Consider the following 20,467-nt stretch of genomic DNA (forward strand, 5'->3'; position numbering starts at 1 on the left):
GGGTATTCATCAACATGCTATTTCAACATAATTTTTTCACTAACAGAGACATCAAGGAAAACATTTTTATGGTTCAGTGATTTAAAACACAGCAGTCAATGTAAGTAATTACAGAATAATAAAGTAATCTCTATCGATTCTGTCTACAGACATGATGCAGGCTGACATGTCCAGTGCAGAGTTAGATTTAAAATAAAAGTTTAAACCATATACAGGACATTAGGATACAATTCCCATAGAAGCAGTACTGCCTTGTACTTAGGGGTGGGATGGAAAACATTAAGAAGTTTCTCCACATTTTCTCTGAAAACTTCAGTAAGAGTTAAAAAAAATCTTCTGATTTGAATTATGTCTTCTGTATATCATTCACTTTATACAATAGTATCTCATGTATTTTGAATCTCCAAATTTTCCTCAAAAAAGCATCTTTATATGAAACTGTGGCTTAAACTTCATAAGGACCTACTCTTAAAAATGTTCTTAATTTTTGAGTACAACACAAGACACAACCCGTGTTCCAAAAATATTGCAGTTGGGTACTGTCCCTGTTAAGCAGGTTTTTTTTAATATAGACAGCCTACAGCAGAACGCATCTAACAACAACAAAAAACCATTATAAGGATCTTTTCTGGCAAGTTCTTCATATTTTCTTGCACTGACATTTTCCTATAGGTAGCCCCACAAAAAACTTTTCAGAGGTTTAAGCTAATGCAGTGTGACCTGCTGGTCTCGGGGAGACAGCAAGACAGAGCAAGTACATGGGAACTTCGTTTCACTTAGAAAACACACAATGACTACCACTTACTGTACATCTCATAGCTCTCAGCAGCTTAATCCTATGGGCATTTAACGTACTGAACATATTTATCCTTTGCCTGAAGGATTATTGACTTCTGCAGAGGGACAGAGGTGGTAAAATGTAAATGGGTATCTGGGGAGTGGAGAAAAGCTCTCAGGGACAACTCTTTTCAAAGGAAAGGTATGAAATGCATCATTGACACACGCCCATTCCTATTTAACGTAACTACCTTAACTGTTGTAGGACCAGATCTGTTAGCATTTGCTTTTTGTTCTGACAGCATTCGTGTCACAGATTCAATGCAGCACTTTATATTCCAGAGTGTCTTCTTCAGGAAATCTGGCATAAAAAATTTTCTTTCCACAAACACAAATGTCAATTTACTGGCAACAGGTCAAATTATTTTTTTTTTTTTAATTGTATCATACAGGTATTTACAGCGACTGTGAACCAAGAATAAAGAAAAAAATGTAGAATGGATTTGAACTAAATCATACTACACTAAATCGTGTTAAACAATTTTCCAAAGCTCTTCTCATGTTTTTCAAATTTTGAAATCAAACCATTACACTGTCATTTACAATGAACAACAACAGATCTGCAAGAGCAGAATATTTTTATTTAGAACCTTACTCAGAAGTCTGTCTCAGTCAGAAAATACCTGGTAAAAGCGTAACTTCTCCACTGGGCAATAAAGGATAATTTAGTACTTTTAAAATACGGAATCTGAGATGGAGCAGTTGGAGCAGTTCTGCTCCAGGGATCAAACTAAAAAGACCATTCTACAACAGTTTCGACTGTGGTTATACATTTCAGTACCAACAATTGTGACAACCTCAACCACACGGGGAAACATGGTCTGCTAGACTTTTTCCCAAACAGTGCAGTGGAAGTAAAACCCCTGTGGGGTAAGTACATTGGATTTTCAGGTCTTCCTCCTCTTTTTTGATTAAGTATCTGCTATTACGTTGATCAGTTTGTTTTGTTTCATAAGGTGTTTACAGTTAGGTCAGATCCCATTAGTAGTCACTTTGGACTACTGTGAAAAGCAGAATATTACGGCTGCACACGTACAAGGACATAACACATAACTCTCAGCAGCACCCCACCGCCTCACCAAGCACTCGCATTTAGAGCCCTAACAGCCCACACCAGCGTACAAACTAACAGCTTCCCAAAAACACTGAATAAAATTGGGAAGGGAATTCATATTGTGGAAATCTATTTAATGAGAACTGACAACTAGGGCCAGGCACTCAATGACGACTGCAGTTTAGGCTGAAGGAGTGACTGTTCTGAGGCATTTGAATTGACTTCTGAAAGTAGGAGCATAGGAAACTGAGCTTAACCACTCAACTTCAGGAAAAGTTCCCCATTATTAATAGCAATAGACGTGGAGGACAAAAAATGAATAAAGCCTGGCTTTGCAGAGACCTCTCTCTTGGGAATAACTGATTTTCATCTTAATATAATACATGTTCCAGTGGATGTTTTTCCCACAGTGAGATATTTCCAAATACTTCCTCTGTGGCTGTTTTAATATGCTGATAACTACTGCTGGACTGGAAACTAAATGGCCTACTTTCAGGATTTTTGGGGACCTGTAAGGTTAAATTTTGAACTCCCACAAGTAACTGTGGGAAAGGAAGGAACAGAGAACCTGGTCAAACTTTGCTTCCACAGGAAATCAGACAAAAGATTTATGCCTAAGGATGTAAAAGCAAAAAAAAAGTTCAAGAACACTTTATGCGGGCACATATGTTTTCAGGAAATGTGAATTCAAACTTTTCAAGCAAGATATTTTAAATCCTGCTGAACATTTTAAGTGAGGGGATGCTCATGTATACCTCGTATGCAGACTCATTTGGGGTTTCTTATACAGCAGTCTAACAAGTGGACATGGGGGATGCTAAAGAGCAATTACATCAGCAGGGGCAAAACTGGTGGCACCTGCAGCCAGAGTTTATCTTCAGCTTTAAAGCAGCACTCAGGATTGAAAACCCCTACAGACAAGTGGAGTCTAGCCCAAAGGTGAAAGCATCTATCCTGGGCACATTTTAAATGCTAAAGCAAAGACCTATGATATATATACAATTCCAAGTGTTGAAAGCCTCCATCAGCAAGGCACTCTTATACCACATGTTGCTTTCTTTTTTGGTGTATACCTGATCATGGAATATTTCGTTTCACCATTACAGCACTCTAGCCAATCTAACCAAGCTTGGTTAAGTTTTTCAAACACTCATGAGGGGACTTCTCCGTTTTGAACTGCAGCTGTTTAATCTGAACTACTGCAGTTTACTACTGAACTACGGCACTGAATTTTATTGCCCTGAACTAATTTATAATAGTAAAATAAATAAAAGTTAATTGATTCTAGAATAAAGAAAAATTAAATTAAGGGCTACCCAAGTAATTTTTAGTTTGTTTTTTTTTTAAAGGTAAGATATAAAAAAATCACAGATATGGGAAAGATCTTAGAATTCCCCTCTTTCCAAGTGGGGGGAAAAACAAACATGCTGGCAAAACCTGTTGGTAACACAGTGCAAAGAGACACCCCTGGTACAAGGGATGAACAGGACACTCTTCTGTGACAGTAGGATGACTCCTGCTTGGAGTAAGAGAAATAAAATGCAGTATGAGAAGATGCAAGATCATGCACTCAGAGTAAAAAAACCAAGAATCTAGGAACTTATCTGTGAGAAATGACTGTGAAGAGTTTCAGTGTATTCACTAATCAGAAGGTGACTGAACTGTTCAGGTGATGCAGCAGCAGAAAAACCCAGTGAGATCACAGCACACATCATCCAGAAATACAGAAGTTCTGGGCTCTCCTCCATGGTCCCAGCAGAGACCTTATTTGGAAATGCAGCACACATTCCCAGCTATATGTTTTCAATAAAGATGGACTTAAAGCTGTACACATACACAGATTCAGAGAAGAGCTATCAGAAGAAAAACTAGTATTTGAGAAAGCACAAAAGGAGCAGCGCAAGGTGAGAGAGGTATGATCACTATCTAGAAATAGGAAAGAAGAAAAAGAAATATTTCCAGTACAAGGCAATGCAGGTGCAAAGCCTAACGAGCAGGAAGTTTAAAGAAGGTTGCTATCTAATGAACCACAGAGATTCTCAAAACCAGGCTCAACAGGAGCTGTGGTAGAGAAGGCTTTCAAACTGAAGCTAGACAAAGTTATGAATGTGCTGTGCAACAGTGTATAATAGCAGTGACCCAGAAAATCCCTTCCAGATCTATGTCACTCCTCCAAGCAGAAAAATCTGAAGCAAGCTTGGTTTTTTTTATATACATATCATTCAGAAACACACTAACCAACAGAGGAAAATAGACAAAATCAATATGATTAACATCATAACATTTTACGTTTTCTTACTGGTAGCTTCTTAGTAGAGACTTAAGTATTTAGTACACTTCCAAAGAAAATATTTTTAAAAGATATAGATACATAGGAAATTGCTGTGCACAGATTCAAAATCTGGCAATTTCCATTTGTACACTGAGTCTTACCCCTATAAAATACCAAATTAACTGAAAATAATTTGATGAAAATTTACATAGAAACATGAGAATTCACAAAAAATTAAATGGAAATTTTTTTGTTTGATGGCTGCAGCCCGTCAATGCTACTGTTAAGAGTTTTAACTAAAGGATTATCTTTGCATTATAGTATTAAGGAATAGTTCATGAGAAAAGTGGGTTGGATTTTTATTTCCTAATGCAATGACTTTGCTTCTCAATAACTTAAGAAATAGGAGAGGAACATGCATCATTTCTTCTGCTAATGCCTGGCTCCAAATAAGAAATCATGCACTGCAACTGCTTGTTTTCCATGTGCTTGCTCTACAGTGGAAGCTTCCTCTATTTCCCTTGTCTGACAATGAAAGATGCACATTTTTGTTTCATCTCAAGCAAAAAAGTGAAGAAATGCAATACTGCAGGATGCATATTCTCAACACACAAGAGGCTATCAAAGTACTTGCTCAACCTTGGTTTTAAGAATATTCTGATTGTGGCATTCTTCCATATAAAGCAAAAAGGTGTATAAACAAAGTTTTGAGATTCTTAATTGAATAATATGCATATTGCATATGCACTGCTATGAATAGTGAGCATTTCAAAATGATGATATAAAAATTTAAAGAATAGCCAGTAAAAAGGCAAATTATTTTGCTTAAAAATGGAGATATTTTTAAAATAAGGTGATTTTTGAAAGAGGTTATAGATAATACTTCTGAGACTGATACACAGAGAGCAGAAAGGTTTCATATTTGCATTATAAAGTAATATACGTAATGTCTCGCTGTTTTTCTGGATAACAAAAATAGGACAGCAACAAGATAACACTCGAAATATTTTTAAACTACAAGCATTTCCCTTTATACATGACTAATGTTGCAAAATCTTAAAATAGTATGATTTTACCTTAACTATGATTTTTTAATGCTATACTACCATGCCTACTAGTTAAACAGCTTTATTACTGATGAGTTTTGAAAATGCAACTGTACTAATGCCACAGCAATATAACAGCAGTCAATGTTGCTATAACATCCCCAGCTTTGCTTGCTACATTATTTTATTTACATTGTCCTCATATGGTAGCTAAAGAAAATTAATGAAAATTTTTCACACTGACACAAACTCTTAAAACTATGCGTGGTATATGCATTCCCGATACACCCAGACCTTCCACGTTGTTGCACAGAACAAGATCCTGACTTCTTTGAACTACTACAAAAATATGCTAGTTTGGGCAAAAGACCTACTTGTGTGTGCTCACTGTGATCACAGGCAGGGAAAAAGTAAAGGACCATTTTTTCTTCTTTTCATCAGAGAGTCTTCAGGTAAGTGCAAAGATGTTCCCTAAATTCTGGAGCACCGTACAGCAACAACCATGCAGAGCCATTCAAAATTAGTTACACAAATCAACGAAGAACTATCTTTTACATTAGCAATATTTCCACTGAATTTTCAAACAACCTGCAGAGCTTTTCTTTGTAGTCTAAGTGTCAGTTATTCAAAACTGTAATATCAAATGCTAAGTTCAATTAGCTTTTTTTTTTTTAAATCACCTAGCTTTTCCAAATGTCCACAACAACATATTCAGAAGGTAATGATTTCCCATCTTTCTTCAACGACGAAGCAAAACAAGATGCCCCTACATGGTGCCTAATAAAACCAAGGCTGCTTTAGAGCAAGGACACATTGTGAGTCGAATTGAAGCACCATATTATTCTGCTTAAAATACTGACATTCAGATGTGACTTCCAGAAATTTATTTATGCATGTGCAGGTGTGTACACAGAGTTTAAATCATCCCTTATATTCCTGCCGTAGGTCAACGGCATACTAAAAAAACGTAATTCATGTAGCAACTTAAATATTCTCCTGACATCATGAAATATTTCAGCAATGCCTATTTAGGAAAACATTTTAACCCAGAGATTGCCAAGCTGCAGAAAAAATAAGTAGCACAGAAACCAATGGAAATACTAGGACCAATAAATGAAGCCCATTGTACAAATACAATTAGTGAAGTTCATCTTTTTTTCCTCCCACCTACCAGAAGACAAGTTCCAGAGACCCAGGGTGAGTGCAGGTACATTACCTACTGCATTAGGTCACCTTACAATAACCAGGAAATCTGAAAGTCTGATTTGCGGCGATGCTAGAATGGTCTTTGCTATAACACCCCATGGTGCAAGAGATAATTAACATTAGTTTCTTTCATAACAGTTGTAGACATTTTACTAATTTCCTACATCAAACATGTTATCTCTGCATGCTTAACTGAGTAAAACCCCAGCTGGAACACTGAACCTCCACTTAAAAAAAAATCATATTACTCTAACTCAGGAATTCCTAAATTTAGTTTTCCCTGGGTACCATCATCACAGAAAGAACAGTAATGTACAATGCTAATGGAAGTGGCAGGTGTAGGAGTGACATTTAACTGCCTAAACAACCTCTTCCTTCAACAGGAAAGAGGTAGATAACTAGATTTTTTGTATACTACTGCAGACATGCACGCCACTGTTTGTGAAACTACACTTTTGTACCCATTTATTTAGGAATAGCAGCTGTATTCAGGGACCTTGGAAACTCTCTACTAAACAGAAATCTCTGAAATCCTTTGCTCTGAAGTGCAAGAGATCTCTCATCTTCTCACAAAACGAAAAAATAATATATTAGCAACTAAAAGAATGACCTGTTTTGGAAAAGAGCAAGACTGAACAGGACAGAAACTCCTAGATTCAGATAACAGAAAAATGTTTGCAGAAGTCATATACCAACACCGAGGATAGGTACATCTAGCACACAGGCTTCTACAGTTATTAACAGAAACTAACACTGTTTACAGTTTATTCTGAACAGCTTCACTTTTTAAAGAATTAGTATAAGTCTTGTCTGTTGCCTTAAAAAATTCAGTGGACCACCATTTCCAGATGTGGTGTTAATTATTTAAATAAGACACTTTAGAAAGGCTCCAAAATCCATAAATTAATGCATTTTCCTTTTCCTTGTGGTTCCTAAAGTGAGGACAAGAAAAGAAAGATGCTTCTCCATTATTTATGGGTATTAAAAAGAAAAGCCCCCTATGGTCAACTTCTTAATCAAAGGCCAAAAAATCTAGCTAAAAATCCACTGGTGATGTGGGTCAAAACTGAAAAGGCAAGCGCGCCAGGGAGACACAACATCCAAGTCTGACATCTGGCTTTTTGCTGAGCAATCTATAAGAGTGAAGAGCTACTGCCTGCCAAGTAATTGGAAGGTTTTTTTTTCCTAGCTCATTATCAGGAATACATTAAGATTTAGAGGTCAAGCTGTATACTGATCAGTGAAGCAACAGAGGCAGACAGTGTACAATGCAAGGTTTGAAGTACCTTTAACTGCGTATGTATAAGAAAAAAGAATCAAGATCACAAAAATATGTAGTTGGGTTAAAATGAGAGCAGAGCTGATGGTTCAGCAAATCTAGGATATAGCTAGCTAAGAAGTAATTCCCACAATTCAGTTTAGATTTCCCAAAATTTAAACTATATTTTTTTTCCACCACAACCGAATACATCCAGTGTTCAGGTACAATATCCTTCATCACCCCATTTTCAAACCACTGAACCCACTACCAATATTAAATTTAATGGACCAGTTCTGCAGCCATAGTCTCTTTTTCAGGCTTTACCACACCCTTTCAAATCATCCCACGTTAGACTTTCCTGACACTCATGTAACTCCTACAGCACTCGGCAGGCTGGCAGGTGTGCAGCAGCAGATAGGCTTTTAGGGAACAATGGATGGATGGGAGTCCTAACAGCACAGCCCAGCTCCCATTCTCCGAGCTCTGCAGGACTAACAGCAGCACAGAACAGTAAAGGCCTATTTTTAACTATAAAGCAAGCCAACACAACTAAATACACAAAGGGAGCAGACCTACAAAATAGCACGTCATTTTAATGAAATCATTCTTCAGAGGAGGAGAAAAAACCTTTAATCCTTTTTTCTTACTTGCAAAGTCACAGTTTGGAGTCAAGCTATAAACTAATAAATCCTACCCAGTCAGTGTGTCCAAATGACCCAGCGCACAGCACCTACACTTGTAAGCAAGCAAGCTGAAAGGCTGCAGTTGGATAAAACAAGGCAATATATAGACTGAGTTAAAGAAATTACAGGTTGAGGAATTTGGACCACTGGATTATTGTCTGGCTTTACAGTGTGGTTCCTGGCTATCCATGTACCTCTGAAGATCAGGTAACTGCGGTTACCAAGAGGATGCGTTACTACGACCAAAAATAAGCATTCGGTCACTAGCCAACCCTAGAACAGTTGAAATAATTATCTACAGGTAGAAAGTTAAAAGTGCTACATGGAGATATATTTTACCATTGCTGTAGCATTTTTTAGCTTATTAACAGATACTAAATGCAGCTCTAATGTAATACTTTGCACTTCTTTGCAACCTAACTCACGAGCCTGCTTTTCCTCTGTTTTGAAAAGCAATTGGCTCTCAATTCAAGTCAAGAAGCTAGGGGTGAAAGAGAGTGTTGGTATTAAATCAGTTTTCATATTCCCAGTCCAAAGGAGAAAGGTCACCTCCATTACAGGCAGAAAATGCCACGGAGGTATGCATATATTTGAGCAGAGAGAGTTAAAACCATCATCATATTCACGTTTTGTCAAGCAGCTATGTGAGCAATAGGCTCACCTCCACCCCTATGTCTCAGATGTACTAGGGACTTAGTAGCAGCACTATTTGGGTCAGGTTCTATGTTAACATAAGGCTATTTACCTTCAACATCACCCACATAAATGCATTACAATCTGTTGTCCTTCATCTGTCCTTCTAGTATCCCCATACAAACACAGAGTTTAGGAAGGAATGACACACACTCCTATGAATTCCAGCTCCTGGGCACTGCATCAGCTTTCACAAGCAACCCACTGAGCAGAGACTCCCTTCAGTAGTTTATTCTTCCTGTGGTTCCCAGCTGAATCATCACCATCTCAAAATGAACAGCAAAAAAGACTACTGGCAAGCTGACAAAGTTGGAAGAACCACCGACCATCCACTACTGGGATACCACATGAGTCCCAGTGACAGTTCAGTAACAGATTGATGGGTTAAGCATGCAGAGGTTAGAACCCTAAAAAGCCTGCAGACCTGCTGGGGTCATCCCGCACTTCTCTTACACTACAGCTACCAGACTCCTTTAAATATAATATTGAAAATGAAGTGTGGCAGGTATGAGGTTCTTTGGTCAAGGGTAAATCTTGAAACATTAGTATTTCATTTTTCTCAAATCCTTAACATTAACTATACTTATTATGTAGGGTCTTCACAGTCACTAGTACTTCTCATCCGTTGGCAATGAAGAACACTGGAAATACTGCTTCAGTATTACCCTCACCTGCAAGAATTCCTGAAAAAGCCCACTATCAAGTCTTTTCTTCTTTCTAGTAGTATTAATTGAAGTAACTTTTAAATTTAGAGAATGTTAACAAGAATGCATCAATAATAGTGAAAAGAATAGCCTGGTTATACATCTGCTGTTCCAACTGAGATATCAAAAATCAAAATCAGACTTTAATAAAATAATCCTGAGATCCTGCCAATCTTGTATTTATTTCAGTCAGAGAAAAATCACACCACTGTGTATTCATGAAAGGGTTAGTAAAATTAGTTCAGCTTTTCAAAGATCAAGGATGCTGTTAAGGACTAATTTGTAGCAATCTAAAGCCTAGAATACACCAAGGAGTAAAAAAAATAGCTAAGACAGTTGAAGAAAAACAAACTTTAAATAAGCTTTAAAAAAATTATACTTAAAAAAATTATATATCCAACATCATTCATTATCCCAGAGAGCTGATGGTCTGAACACAGTTTAAATGTTTATCCAATTCTAGCTCAGAAATTAAAAATCATGGTTCCTAATGCTAGTAATGTTAAATCACATGCAGTTATCTTATGATATTTCATTGATTTTGCAGACAATCTGTAAAGCTGTCAAGTACAGAAGTATTTTGCAGATGAGCTTCAGGTCATATGAGACACCATTTTTGCACACTGGAGTAGTACCAGCAGCAGCAGCAATCACAAGTGCAAAAACAAGCAATGCAACTGTCAGCAGTTTCTAATCACTTTATAAGCTATGTATTTCTTTGCATCTGAGATTCCCTGGCTTAGATAACTAAAAATGAAATTTCCAAAAATCTAATTTAATTCATCTTGCTGGTATATTTTTAGATGTCCATTTGCTGAACTGGTAAGTTTACATCACTTGGAAATTGTATAAGTGCAAGCATAAGTACCACTGTTTAAAACTCCTGAGCCAGTATTCTGCAATGGAGTGCAAATATTTTGCAGGTGGAAGAATCAGCTTGAAATACTGAGGCACAGGATTTCCTTAGTTGACTGTGGCTGCTTCTAGTTAAAATGCACTTCATGCTATTCTATGTGCATATTGCTAATTTCCTGATATTTTTAACCTATGCTACTTAACATAACGCAGTCCATTATCTTTTGCTTTTTAGAGCTTCTATTAATTCCTGTGTCTTTGTTAACTTGTAGAATCAGGAGCAAATCAACAGTATCTTAAGGGATTTAGGATTTTTTTTTTCTTTTGACATTTTGCTTTTTGGCTGCTTGGGTTGTGGGTTGTTTTTGGTTTGTTTTTTTTTTAATTGTTGAGTATCAGCAACTCTCAAATTTCAACTGGATTTTCAGCATGGCTGAAGATCAGGCAGGATTGCCTACAATTCAGCAATGATAAACAGTATTAGTCTGTTGGTCTCCATATAGCATTTTGGAAGAAGCTGACTTGCCTTTTCAGGTTCACGTCTGTATTGTGACTATAAATGACACATTTCAGTGTGCGCCATCATAAATGTCACTTTGTAAGCACTCCAACACCACCACTAGATTTGGCCACTTTGGAATGTAAACCAGAACCAGTACTATTGATTAGGTCAGCTTCCCAATTCTCATCATGACGCCTGAACCTTTCCTACTTCATAAACTTGCTAAAAAAATGCCCTGCCGTGAGGTATTCTACACCAGCCATCCATGTTGATCTGAAGAAATTTCAGCGACTTCTTAGGAAGGTAGGGAAAGATTTGTGCACAAATGCACAATATACATATAGATGGTGGCTTTTTGGTATGGTTTTCTTTTTTTTTCCTTCTCTCAAATATGTCGTGCAATCCCCAGGCCTTGAAACAGTAACAGAAAGGTGGCAGGACATCTCATATGTGCCAAGGATCCTTTCGTTGCCATCTCTACAGGTCACTAATGCGTTCACCGTCATTCCTATGAAATGACCCAAATTTCACCATTTATAAGCTTTTGTGAAAATCTGCAGTTAAATACTGTCCTGGAGAACAAGAATTCAGTGAAACTCTACCACAGATCTCTGGCAGGATGCCAGGTGAATCACTTAAGCTCAACCTTTCAGATGATCATTAGGCCATGGGTACCTGAACTGGGCCAATACACAGAAAACCCAAATAAAAAATTCCATCCTTTGAGCACTTACTTAGGCCCAGCTATGCTGAGTTCTCAAAATTCTGTCCTTACTTTTTGCCAAAGATTTGCTTCAGCAGAGCTACCTGAAAAATTAAGCTAATCCCACCCCCCCATTACTTTAAGGAATCGCATGAACACTGTAGTTACACACACTTTTGAAAGCCACAGAAGGAAAAATAATTAATGCTTTCATCTTCTGAGCAGGACTTGAATAGTACGCCATAAACACAACATTGCCATTTGAGCAATGAAACTAGCCCAAAATATCCAACAGCTGCTCATTAAACCAGAGCTATCCATCTTGAGATGAATCTTGTGGAAGATATATGGTCATGTAATTAAAGACTGTACCATAATGCATCTATGAAGAGGTGAAACACTATTCTTAATCACATGAAAAATCCACAAATCCTTTATTGATCTTGAGAGAGGATTTTTTTCAAAATATACAAATTAAAAGGAAAGGAATCATGAGAAGGGGCCAAACCAGAAATCTATTTTTGTCACTTATTGAAACCAAAGGTGCCTAACATCCACAGAAAAAAGTCTGTATCAAGTCCCAGTGCAATCTAATTCATTAAGATGAACAAAATCACAACCAGCAGCAGCTACAGTAGCTAATAGGTTACTACCTAGTTGGAGTTCTTTTTCATACATCTATTTTTCGAGAGATATATATATCTGGAATATGTATATATATGGAATATATATCTCAAAAAAATCCGGGTATGATGCCACCTCAGATGGTTCAGCTTACCAAGTGCCACTGATCACATCATCACACCTCTCTCTCCCATGTCTTATTAGTACTGCGTGATGCTCACTCTAAAGACAAATAACTATCCCAGATTACTTTCATTGTTTAAGTTATAAAGCAATACTGATTATCTTTTCCAGAAAATTATGCTTCTTCTGTATAGTTCTGGCTTTCTTAGGAAAACATGCCAACCAACACCCTTACTACACACCAAACTAAACTAACTGTATTTGAACAATTACCACTCAGGTCTCCTCCTCAAAATACCACTCATTTCCTTCTCATTGCTGGGAGTGAGGGGGCCCCTGGCACAGGGCCACATATCTTTGTGAACTAAAATATGGCCAAAGGTTTGACTTACTGCTTTCAGTATTTTTCAGTAATTCAACACAGGTCAAACACATCAAAAGACTGCAGTACCTACATGATCACTAAAGGAGAGTCACAAATAAATATCCTTTATTAGTAGACTTTACTTCAGTAATACCCAAAGTAAAAATGTAACTTATCCTTTCTTACAGGTTGTGTATAAGTCACTCTAACGTACCCTGCAATTCGTGAGTTGTAAATCATTACACAGTCACGAAAGAACCATGCACCTCAAGTCACATTTTTAAAAGCCATTATTTTAAAAATTTAAAAACTTACAGGTATAAAGTTCCTACAAACAACACATACAAAAGAAAAGAAGAAATGAGATAGATAACATTTTAGAAGGCCCAAGTCTAACTTCATATGGGAACCTTCATATGCTAGATCTTCACGTGATTTTTCCACATAATAAAGCAGGTATATGCTACAATGTGTGAAACTTTTCAGGAGATGTTTCAACATCCACAAAATGACCATTTTTGGAAACACCACTCATCCTCCTAACATTTAAAATTAGGAAAATTATAATGAAAATACTACTAAGTTAGTTGAGAGGACTCTTAAAACCAGCAAGGATACAGCCAAATAGAATGAACCTACTGAACTACACAAAATCTGGTTAAGTACTTCAAATACAATAACTAAGCAGAATGCCTTTCAACAATTCAGCTTTCATTTCTCTGCTGTCTTTCACTCAGAGCATAATTTTACTCCCTGTTCAGCAAATTACAACAGTTGTGTATCAAGGATCAACACCTTCAGATAGGTGTCCATAGCACTATATCAAACTCTTGAGACTGATGAAATATGAGGCATGGAGGACCAGTACACTTGATTGATACTGCTGCTTTTATTTTTTATATAAGTAATCTAGGAAACAACACAATTTTTCACTTTTTCCTCCTTCCATTCCCACGATGATGAATGTAACAGTTGGTTTGCAAACCATTTTCACAGAACAGTAGTTTTAACCCATATCCCTCATTCCCTAACTAAACTAGTGTGAAATTAAGATTTAACAGCATTAACTAAAATTAATTCACATAATTTTGTGAAACCTTGCACAGGAGATTTTTGCATTCAACTCCGGATTGTCCCAGCAAATCAAGCAGTGAGACTCTAGGCAGGGATGTCACAGAAGCAGTTGTGGCACTCTCCTTGAAAATCAAGTCAGATATCAGTAAGAGATTTAGGATTCTGGGAACATACTAGCATGAAAATAACTCATCACCAGAAATTATTAATTCAGTAAGTTTTACTATTAAGGAAAGCAAGTCAAAGTTTGTATACTTTGAAACTCCAAGCTTGCCTTCCCTTTCTACCAAGAATCCACATCTTTCAGTCCCATTTTCCAAGCAAAATAACCTCTGCCTGGAGAGCAACCATGGACAACTTTCATTGCCGAAGTGGCATTTTTTGCTGAGCTACATTGTGTCCGAACAGTTTCATTTTAAACTTCTACATAAATGCTAAACTACGGCTTTTCTTAATGCAAAATCTGCAATTGCATGCCAGCCCTATGTCAAAGTATGATTTTTTTTCTCTTACATATATGTGGACATTCCTTAAGGTAAACTAATTTTCTTGTAAATCAATACCTCAACCTTCTCTGTTTTATTATTCCTTCATTTTGGTCCACAGTGTGAAACTTAACCCTGAGTTTTAATTACCTCGAAGTAATACAACTGTAATATGACAGAGCTTGTAACAGAGTCTCTAAAATGCCAGGTTATTTTTTTCCTTTATCTATAAGGAATTATTTTATATTACTTAGGCTTGCTGTGTTACCAGAATCAACCTAGAACTTTTCATCAACATTCTCTGGAGAGTAGGAAGAGCAGGAAAAACTAATATATATGCAGCTTTCTTATTTTATTCCTATTTGCAAATTCAAGGTATCCTATTCTATTTCAGCTTCTTCAGTACTCGAGTTTCAGGAGGAGAGGAGAATTTTTTTTAGATTAAGTTCTACATATTTCATGAACACCAAATGATTTGGTAACATGAACTCCTTTATACTTAGAATGTAATTAAGAAGAAGGGAAAGAAACAAAACAGTCTACAACAAGAAACTGTGATATGTCTGCTACATGCATAAGAAAAATCCACTAGTCACATTCTGAAATGTTTCTAGATTAGTTTCCGTATTTCTACACTATCAAAACTAAATTCCTGGAGAAAATGTTCTTCCTTTAAAAAGTTCCTATCTCATCTTCCCAATGTTTACGATTCTTAGCTGTGTATGCTGAGTATATGGTCCACATTCCCATGCAAATTCTAACATACACTGTGCACAGAACATATATATATATAAATATCTTTTCAAGAAACAAATTTTAAGATTGAAAATTATATTGAACCATGTAACATCTAGCATGAAAATTTAAATGTGTTAGCTGAGTAATAAGAATCTGTACCTCTAGGATCTTTTTGTCATGTAAAGCCTAAATTTCTAATTCCTGACACCTGAGGCCTTGTTAAATAATGTTTGCTCTTCTGCTTATGAATGCATTTTTCCCAAACAATAAACATAGGCAGCCTATGGGATTAAAGCATGACAAAGGTGTAGCTGACTCATGGGATCAATTAGAAAGCATCAGTACTTACACCTTTTGTTCATTCCATGTTTTACTAACAGTTTCTGCATTTTCAGCGTAAGTGTATCACAGATGTTAAACGCCATGCTACAAGGCAACAGCATGCTAGTACCATACACTAGACAGAATAAATCTATTCTTATCACCACCTACAATTCTATCACTTGTTATACAGCTTGAATATTTCTTTAAAGTTTTAACAAATGCATAACAGTTTTAACTGAATGCTCATAGCTTCTTGCCCAATGAAAATACGTCAGCATTTTTTCGGTAAATTTTTAACATTCAAAAAGAACCTACAGAGTTGCCTTTTCTAAGCTAAAAATGACCTTAAATACAGCCACTGACTCTAATGCCACCTCAGGTACAGCTTTCCCTCGAAACCCGCTATTAAATTCACAAGCAGGAAAGCCCGCGAGCAGGACGACAAGCAGTTTCAATCTCCATGCAGTTTGCCCGTGACAGGTTATTCATAGAACAAACAATTTGCAGTACTTACTGAGTGTTTCTCCTGCTGGCCCATAACTCCATGGTTAGCTGGGATTGCAAGTGGTTTCATAATGAAGAAACATAAGCCGAACTGAATTTACACATCATGTACCAATTTCTTATGGATGGCAAGTCACCCTCTACAGCATTAAATTAAAAAGAGGAGGAGGGGGGGAAGCCAAGCTGGAGCTGAAAGTGTCACTACTGGTAAGCTCAAAACCCCCCTCGCACTTGTAGTGCAGAGCAGCAATCCAAACGACAGTGTTAGTCTCCATTTTTGTAACACTGAAAGTCTAAGCATGTCAGGACGCACGGAGCCTGATGAAACCCTACATATCCAGCATTCATCCAAGGGAACAAAACCATTCCCTGAGCCTGAGGAATGGGAGGAAAAGAAAAAGGAGGAAAAAAAGCTAAAATGGCTGACTGCACAGAGACTCCCTCAAAACAGCTTAATACAGTATTATATTAGTCAGGGTGCAGGGAACCAGCCTCCAGCATTCAGCCAAGCATTGTTAATACTCCTGTTTCATTTGCCATCACACACACTCACACACGCAGCCTCCCCCCCTCCACCACTACCCTCCACTCCCCCAAAATCAGGGCAGAGCACACGAATAGGGACCTCCTCCCCTGGCTGCTAATGATGCTGACAGAGTAGTGACCAGTGATCTCTGTTCCACTCAGCTAACCAAGTTTGCACAATTAATCTTAGCAGCATGACATTGACGGACATTTAATTTTATGATGCCTGTTCCTCGCAATCAAGACAAGCATGTCTACTGCCCAAAGAGTCAGCAACAGAAATACAACACAGTTACACACACACAAAAACCCAGAGAATCATGAGTCTGAATGCAATACGCCAATATAATTACGTTATTGTGCTTACTTTGGAAGACCATGGCTGCAGGCAGTTGGCATAGCAACGCACAAGGAAAGCCATTTCCTGGGTAGAAAGAATGCTTCCTTTTCTAAATAAAAAATTCCTCTTAGGATACAAACGGCATTGCTGCTTCCTGCAGAAAGCAAAGACACTGTAGTCTGTCTCTTAACCTGCACACAGGCACACACTCAATGCAGTTCGAGTGATGTAAGTGGATTTCTCTCTCTCCTCTCCCTCCCTCTCCCTTTATCCACCGAAATATTCAAGTCAAATGGAAGACACGTTCCTTGAGGCTCGCCCCCTTGGATACTTAACCATTTCACTCATTAAGGTAGAGATGGACAATGCAGATAAAACAGCAAGCTCTTGCCTGTATCTGGTATCAGCCTCTGAAGATCAAGGCAGCCCCAGAGGGGGGGGAGATCCGTTCGCTGCTGGCTCCTAAGAATATCACTGAAGTCAGGGCGGGAATAAGGACCCACGTTTACCTCGCCAAATCCTGAACTGAACTCGACTTTTCATGAAGAGGAGGATAAAGCAGAGGGTTTGACATCACCTCCCTTTTTCCCCCCACCAAAAAGAGTGCTGCTGCAGAGCCGTAAACACTGTTATCAAGTATTTATAAACAGTGCACTTGACGAGCTCTCTCTCGGATTTTCAGCAGTTTCGCTGCTACGCAGGCCACAGATCTGCAGGGGCTGTGGCAGGTAAACGTCCAGAACCCTTCAACACATCACTTAAAGTCCTTCTGAATACAGCTCCTGCTTCTCCACACACACTGAAATCACAAGTTCCACTAAAAACAAAAGGGGATGCAAGATCTGGAAGAGATTCACATACATATGGCTTCTATAATTCTCTTCTCTGACTGCAATTATATCTTAAACTAAGAAATTTCCCCAGTCACTCCCATTTACGCTGTACCACTTCTCATGTTATACTAGCAACACCATACTGCAGAGGAGCTGAAATGCAATGGGGAACGTGCTCAAGCAATAAACTAATTGTCAGCCCTATGTGACATATATCTCAAGTGCCACAAATTCACACCACTTGACACAGGGGAGACCAAGCCAGGGCAAACAGGAACATGCCACTCTTCCATTAGGCTTCAAGTTTAGGACAGTTCTCTATAACACATTTACAACACATTCTTTAAAAATCAGAGAACATCTGTGCTTAAAGTAACTTCAAAGTTGGTGGTGTGGTTTTTTTTTTTAAAAAGAACAATAGAAAAAAGACTTAGCAGTTGTTACACAGGCGTAAACACACAGGAAAAAAATGAATATGACAGAATACTACATCATACAATCTGCAGCTGCCTTCCACCAAAATAGTATGTCCACTGAGAATGACTTGTTTGTTTCACAGTGATTTCTTTCGGTACTGACAAAGACTGCTAGTCAATGCAGCTATAAAATTAGTGGAAATTAATTCTAGTAAAGCAAGATCCTGAAATATCTGGGGTTTGTTCTTTTGGTGGGTTGTGTTTGGTTTTTTGTTTGGGGTTTTTTTGGGGTTTTGGTTGTTTTGGGGGTTGTGTTTGGTTTTTTTTTTTTTTACAGAGTTATTCTAAGGACACCATTTCATACAGAGCACATTTATTTTAAATGGAATATATTTACATTTATGAGAGTTTAATGACACTTGTGCCCTTGGTCTTCTAGTATATGCTAAAAGATAAGTTATTATTTAAATGATTGAATTACAGAAATTAGTTTAGAATTTTTAAAAGTCTTTGTAATGTGAGACAGAGCAACCAATAGATGATTTTAAAATGTCAAAATACGCTTAAGCCTTGTAAAACAGTCTAATGCTGAGCACAAACAATTTTATGATGAAGTGCTGACCAGAAAGAGCGGAAGTTATTCATTCTATGAAGTCTAGCACAAAATTAAAAATTACTACTTGTTGACAAAGCAATTAAAATCTTCTTCAGTCTGATTCGGTGGCCTTGCGGTTAACACCATAAGCAGAATTTGAGCACGGTGTGTTACACTCGTGTCAGGAAAAAATGAAGTTCTGCCAAGACAGAAATGCCTCCCCAGCTCAGGAAGGGAGGACACCACTTTCTGAACTCCTATTACATACATAACTATCAACACGCATCTTACTCTGCATTAGTTGTTATTTTCAGCCAAAATCTAGCCTAGGTTTCTGTGGCATAAGCCTTGAAGAGTAACATAAAAACATCAATAAAACCCATTAAAACAGTAGTGAAAGTCAAAACTTCCAGATGACCATGCCACTACTACGCACCTCTACTCACCTGTTAGAAAATTAAGTCTGCACTTCATACAGTAATAGAAAATTTAAGTCAGCCTAACAAAGTCTAACTGATGTTCCTGTGCATCTGACAGATAAAAACTTGGTTGTTTCCAAAGCAGAAAAAAAGACTCTTTATATTCAAAATGTGAAAAGTGATACTTATGTAATTAGGTGAATAAAACACCACTCTCAGGGAACTTGTAAGACAAAACAATTTCAAGAAATTTCATGGCATGGTCATCTGGAAGTTTAGGCTTAAGTAATAACCCTTTGCTTTATGTAAAAAATGGAGATAAATCAGTTAAACATCACAAAGTGACTTCACAAACATACAAACTAATAAATGGTAGATTCCATTTCCCTATTCCTTCCTCCTCAACTGCCACCACTTTCAAGGTACAGTGGTGCAGTGTAATCATATGTACTGTCCATTATCAGTTAATAATTACATATAAATTATATTTTATAAAAAATTAAAGCAGAAGTTCAGTGAATCAATATATGTTTCAGTGAAGAATGAATGAACAAGTATGAACAGTTCATCCAAAACCTAACTGCAACGTTGTGTTCACTTTGTGTTCGCTTTTAGGTGATTAAAGTAAGATGTTAATAAACGTGATGTGCAATAATCGGACATGACGGGCTATCCCCAGCTGCTTCCAAAATATTGTATAAGCAAGGTGGCATCTCTTTAGGAGTCACAGAAACCCTTTCAAAAGTAACTACAACCATTAGGACATCCTTAGACTACCCACAGGATTCAAGATTCATAAACACTAGTTCTGAATTCAAGGTAAAGATTGGCAGAGATCTCAGCAGCACGTACCATCTGACTGTAATGCCTCTCAACTATTTTACATTCTCGAATTTAATCTCACACGGATATTATTCTCCTAAGCAGTGTCAACAAGTGCTTGGACTATTAAACCGTTGTAGGTTAATGACAATTGCTGCAGCAACAGATCACCTCAAATCTTCAATTTCAAGCAGTCACCTTAACTCACAACTATTTACAGGAGTACTTAGAATTTTATACAGATTACGTATGCAGAAACCATTCTTCTGAAGTACCTCAAAAACAGAAGTTATCAGCACATTTTCCCCTTCCCTTTAAACACAATGTAAAGTATCATTTCCTTCATGTTCAAAAACTTAGGCAAAAAACAAAAGCACACTGTAAGGTCACCAAATCTTACTGCCGCTTCAGGACTGCAGTAGCTAGAAAACCAGCGGGGGAGTGGGGGGGGTGGGGGGAAGGAAG

General features: G+C 37.5%; 1 protein-coding gene across 11 annotated transcripts in view; it reads right to left on the reverse strand.

The window, feature by feature from the left end:
• The window catches only part of RAPGEF2 (Rap guanine nucleotide exchange factor 2), a 190,301-nt gene that overhangs the window by 54,228 nt on the left and 115,606 nt on the right, over window positions 1-20,467 (reverse strand). The window contains exon 1 of one of the 11 annotated variants that reach the window (XM_064449790.1): window positions 16,063-16,599. The exons of 9 other annotated variants lie outside the window; for them this stretch is intronic. In XM_064449790.1, coding sequence (XP_064305860.1) covers window positions 16,063-16,122 — 60 coding nt within the window. In that variant the 5' untranslated portion in view covers window positions 16,123-16,599. Of the gene's footprint in view, window positions 1-16,062; window positions 16,600-20,467 lie in introns of those variants that run through there. One more of the 11 variants, XM_009508847.2, reaches the window with a different exon arrangement.

The sequence above is a fragment of the Phalacrocorax carbo genome, chromosome 4 (assembly GCF_963921805.1).
Source record: "Phalacrocorax carbo chromosome 4, bPhaCar2.1, whole genome shotgun sequence".
Lineage (NCBI taxonomy): Eukaryota > Metazoa > Chordata > Aves > Suliformes > Phalacrocoracidae > Phalacrocorax > Phalacrocorax carbo.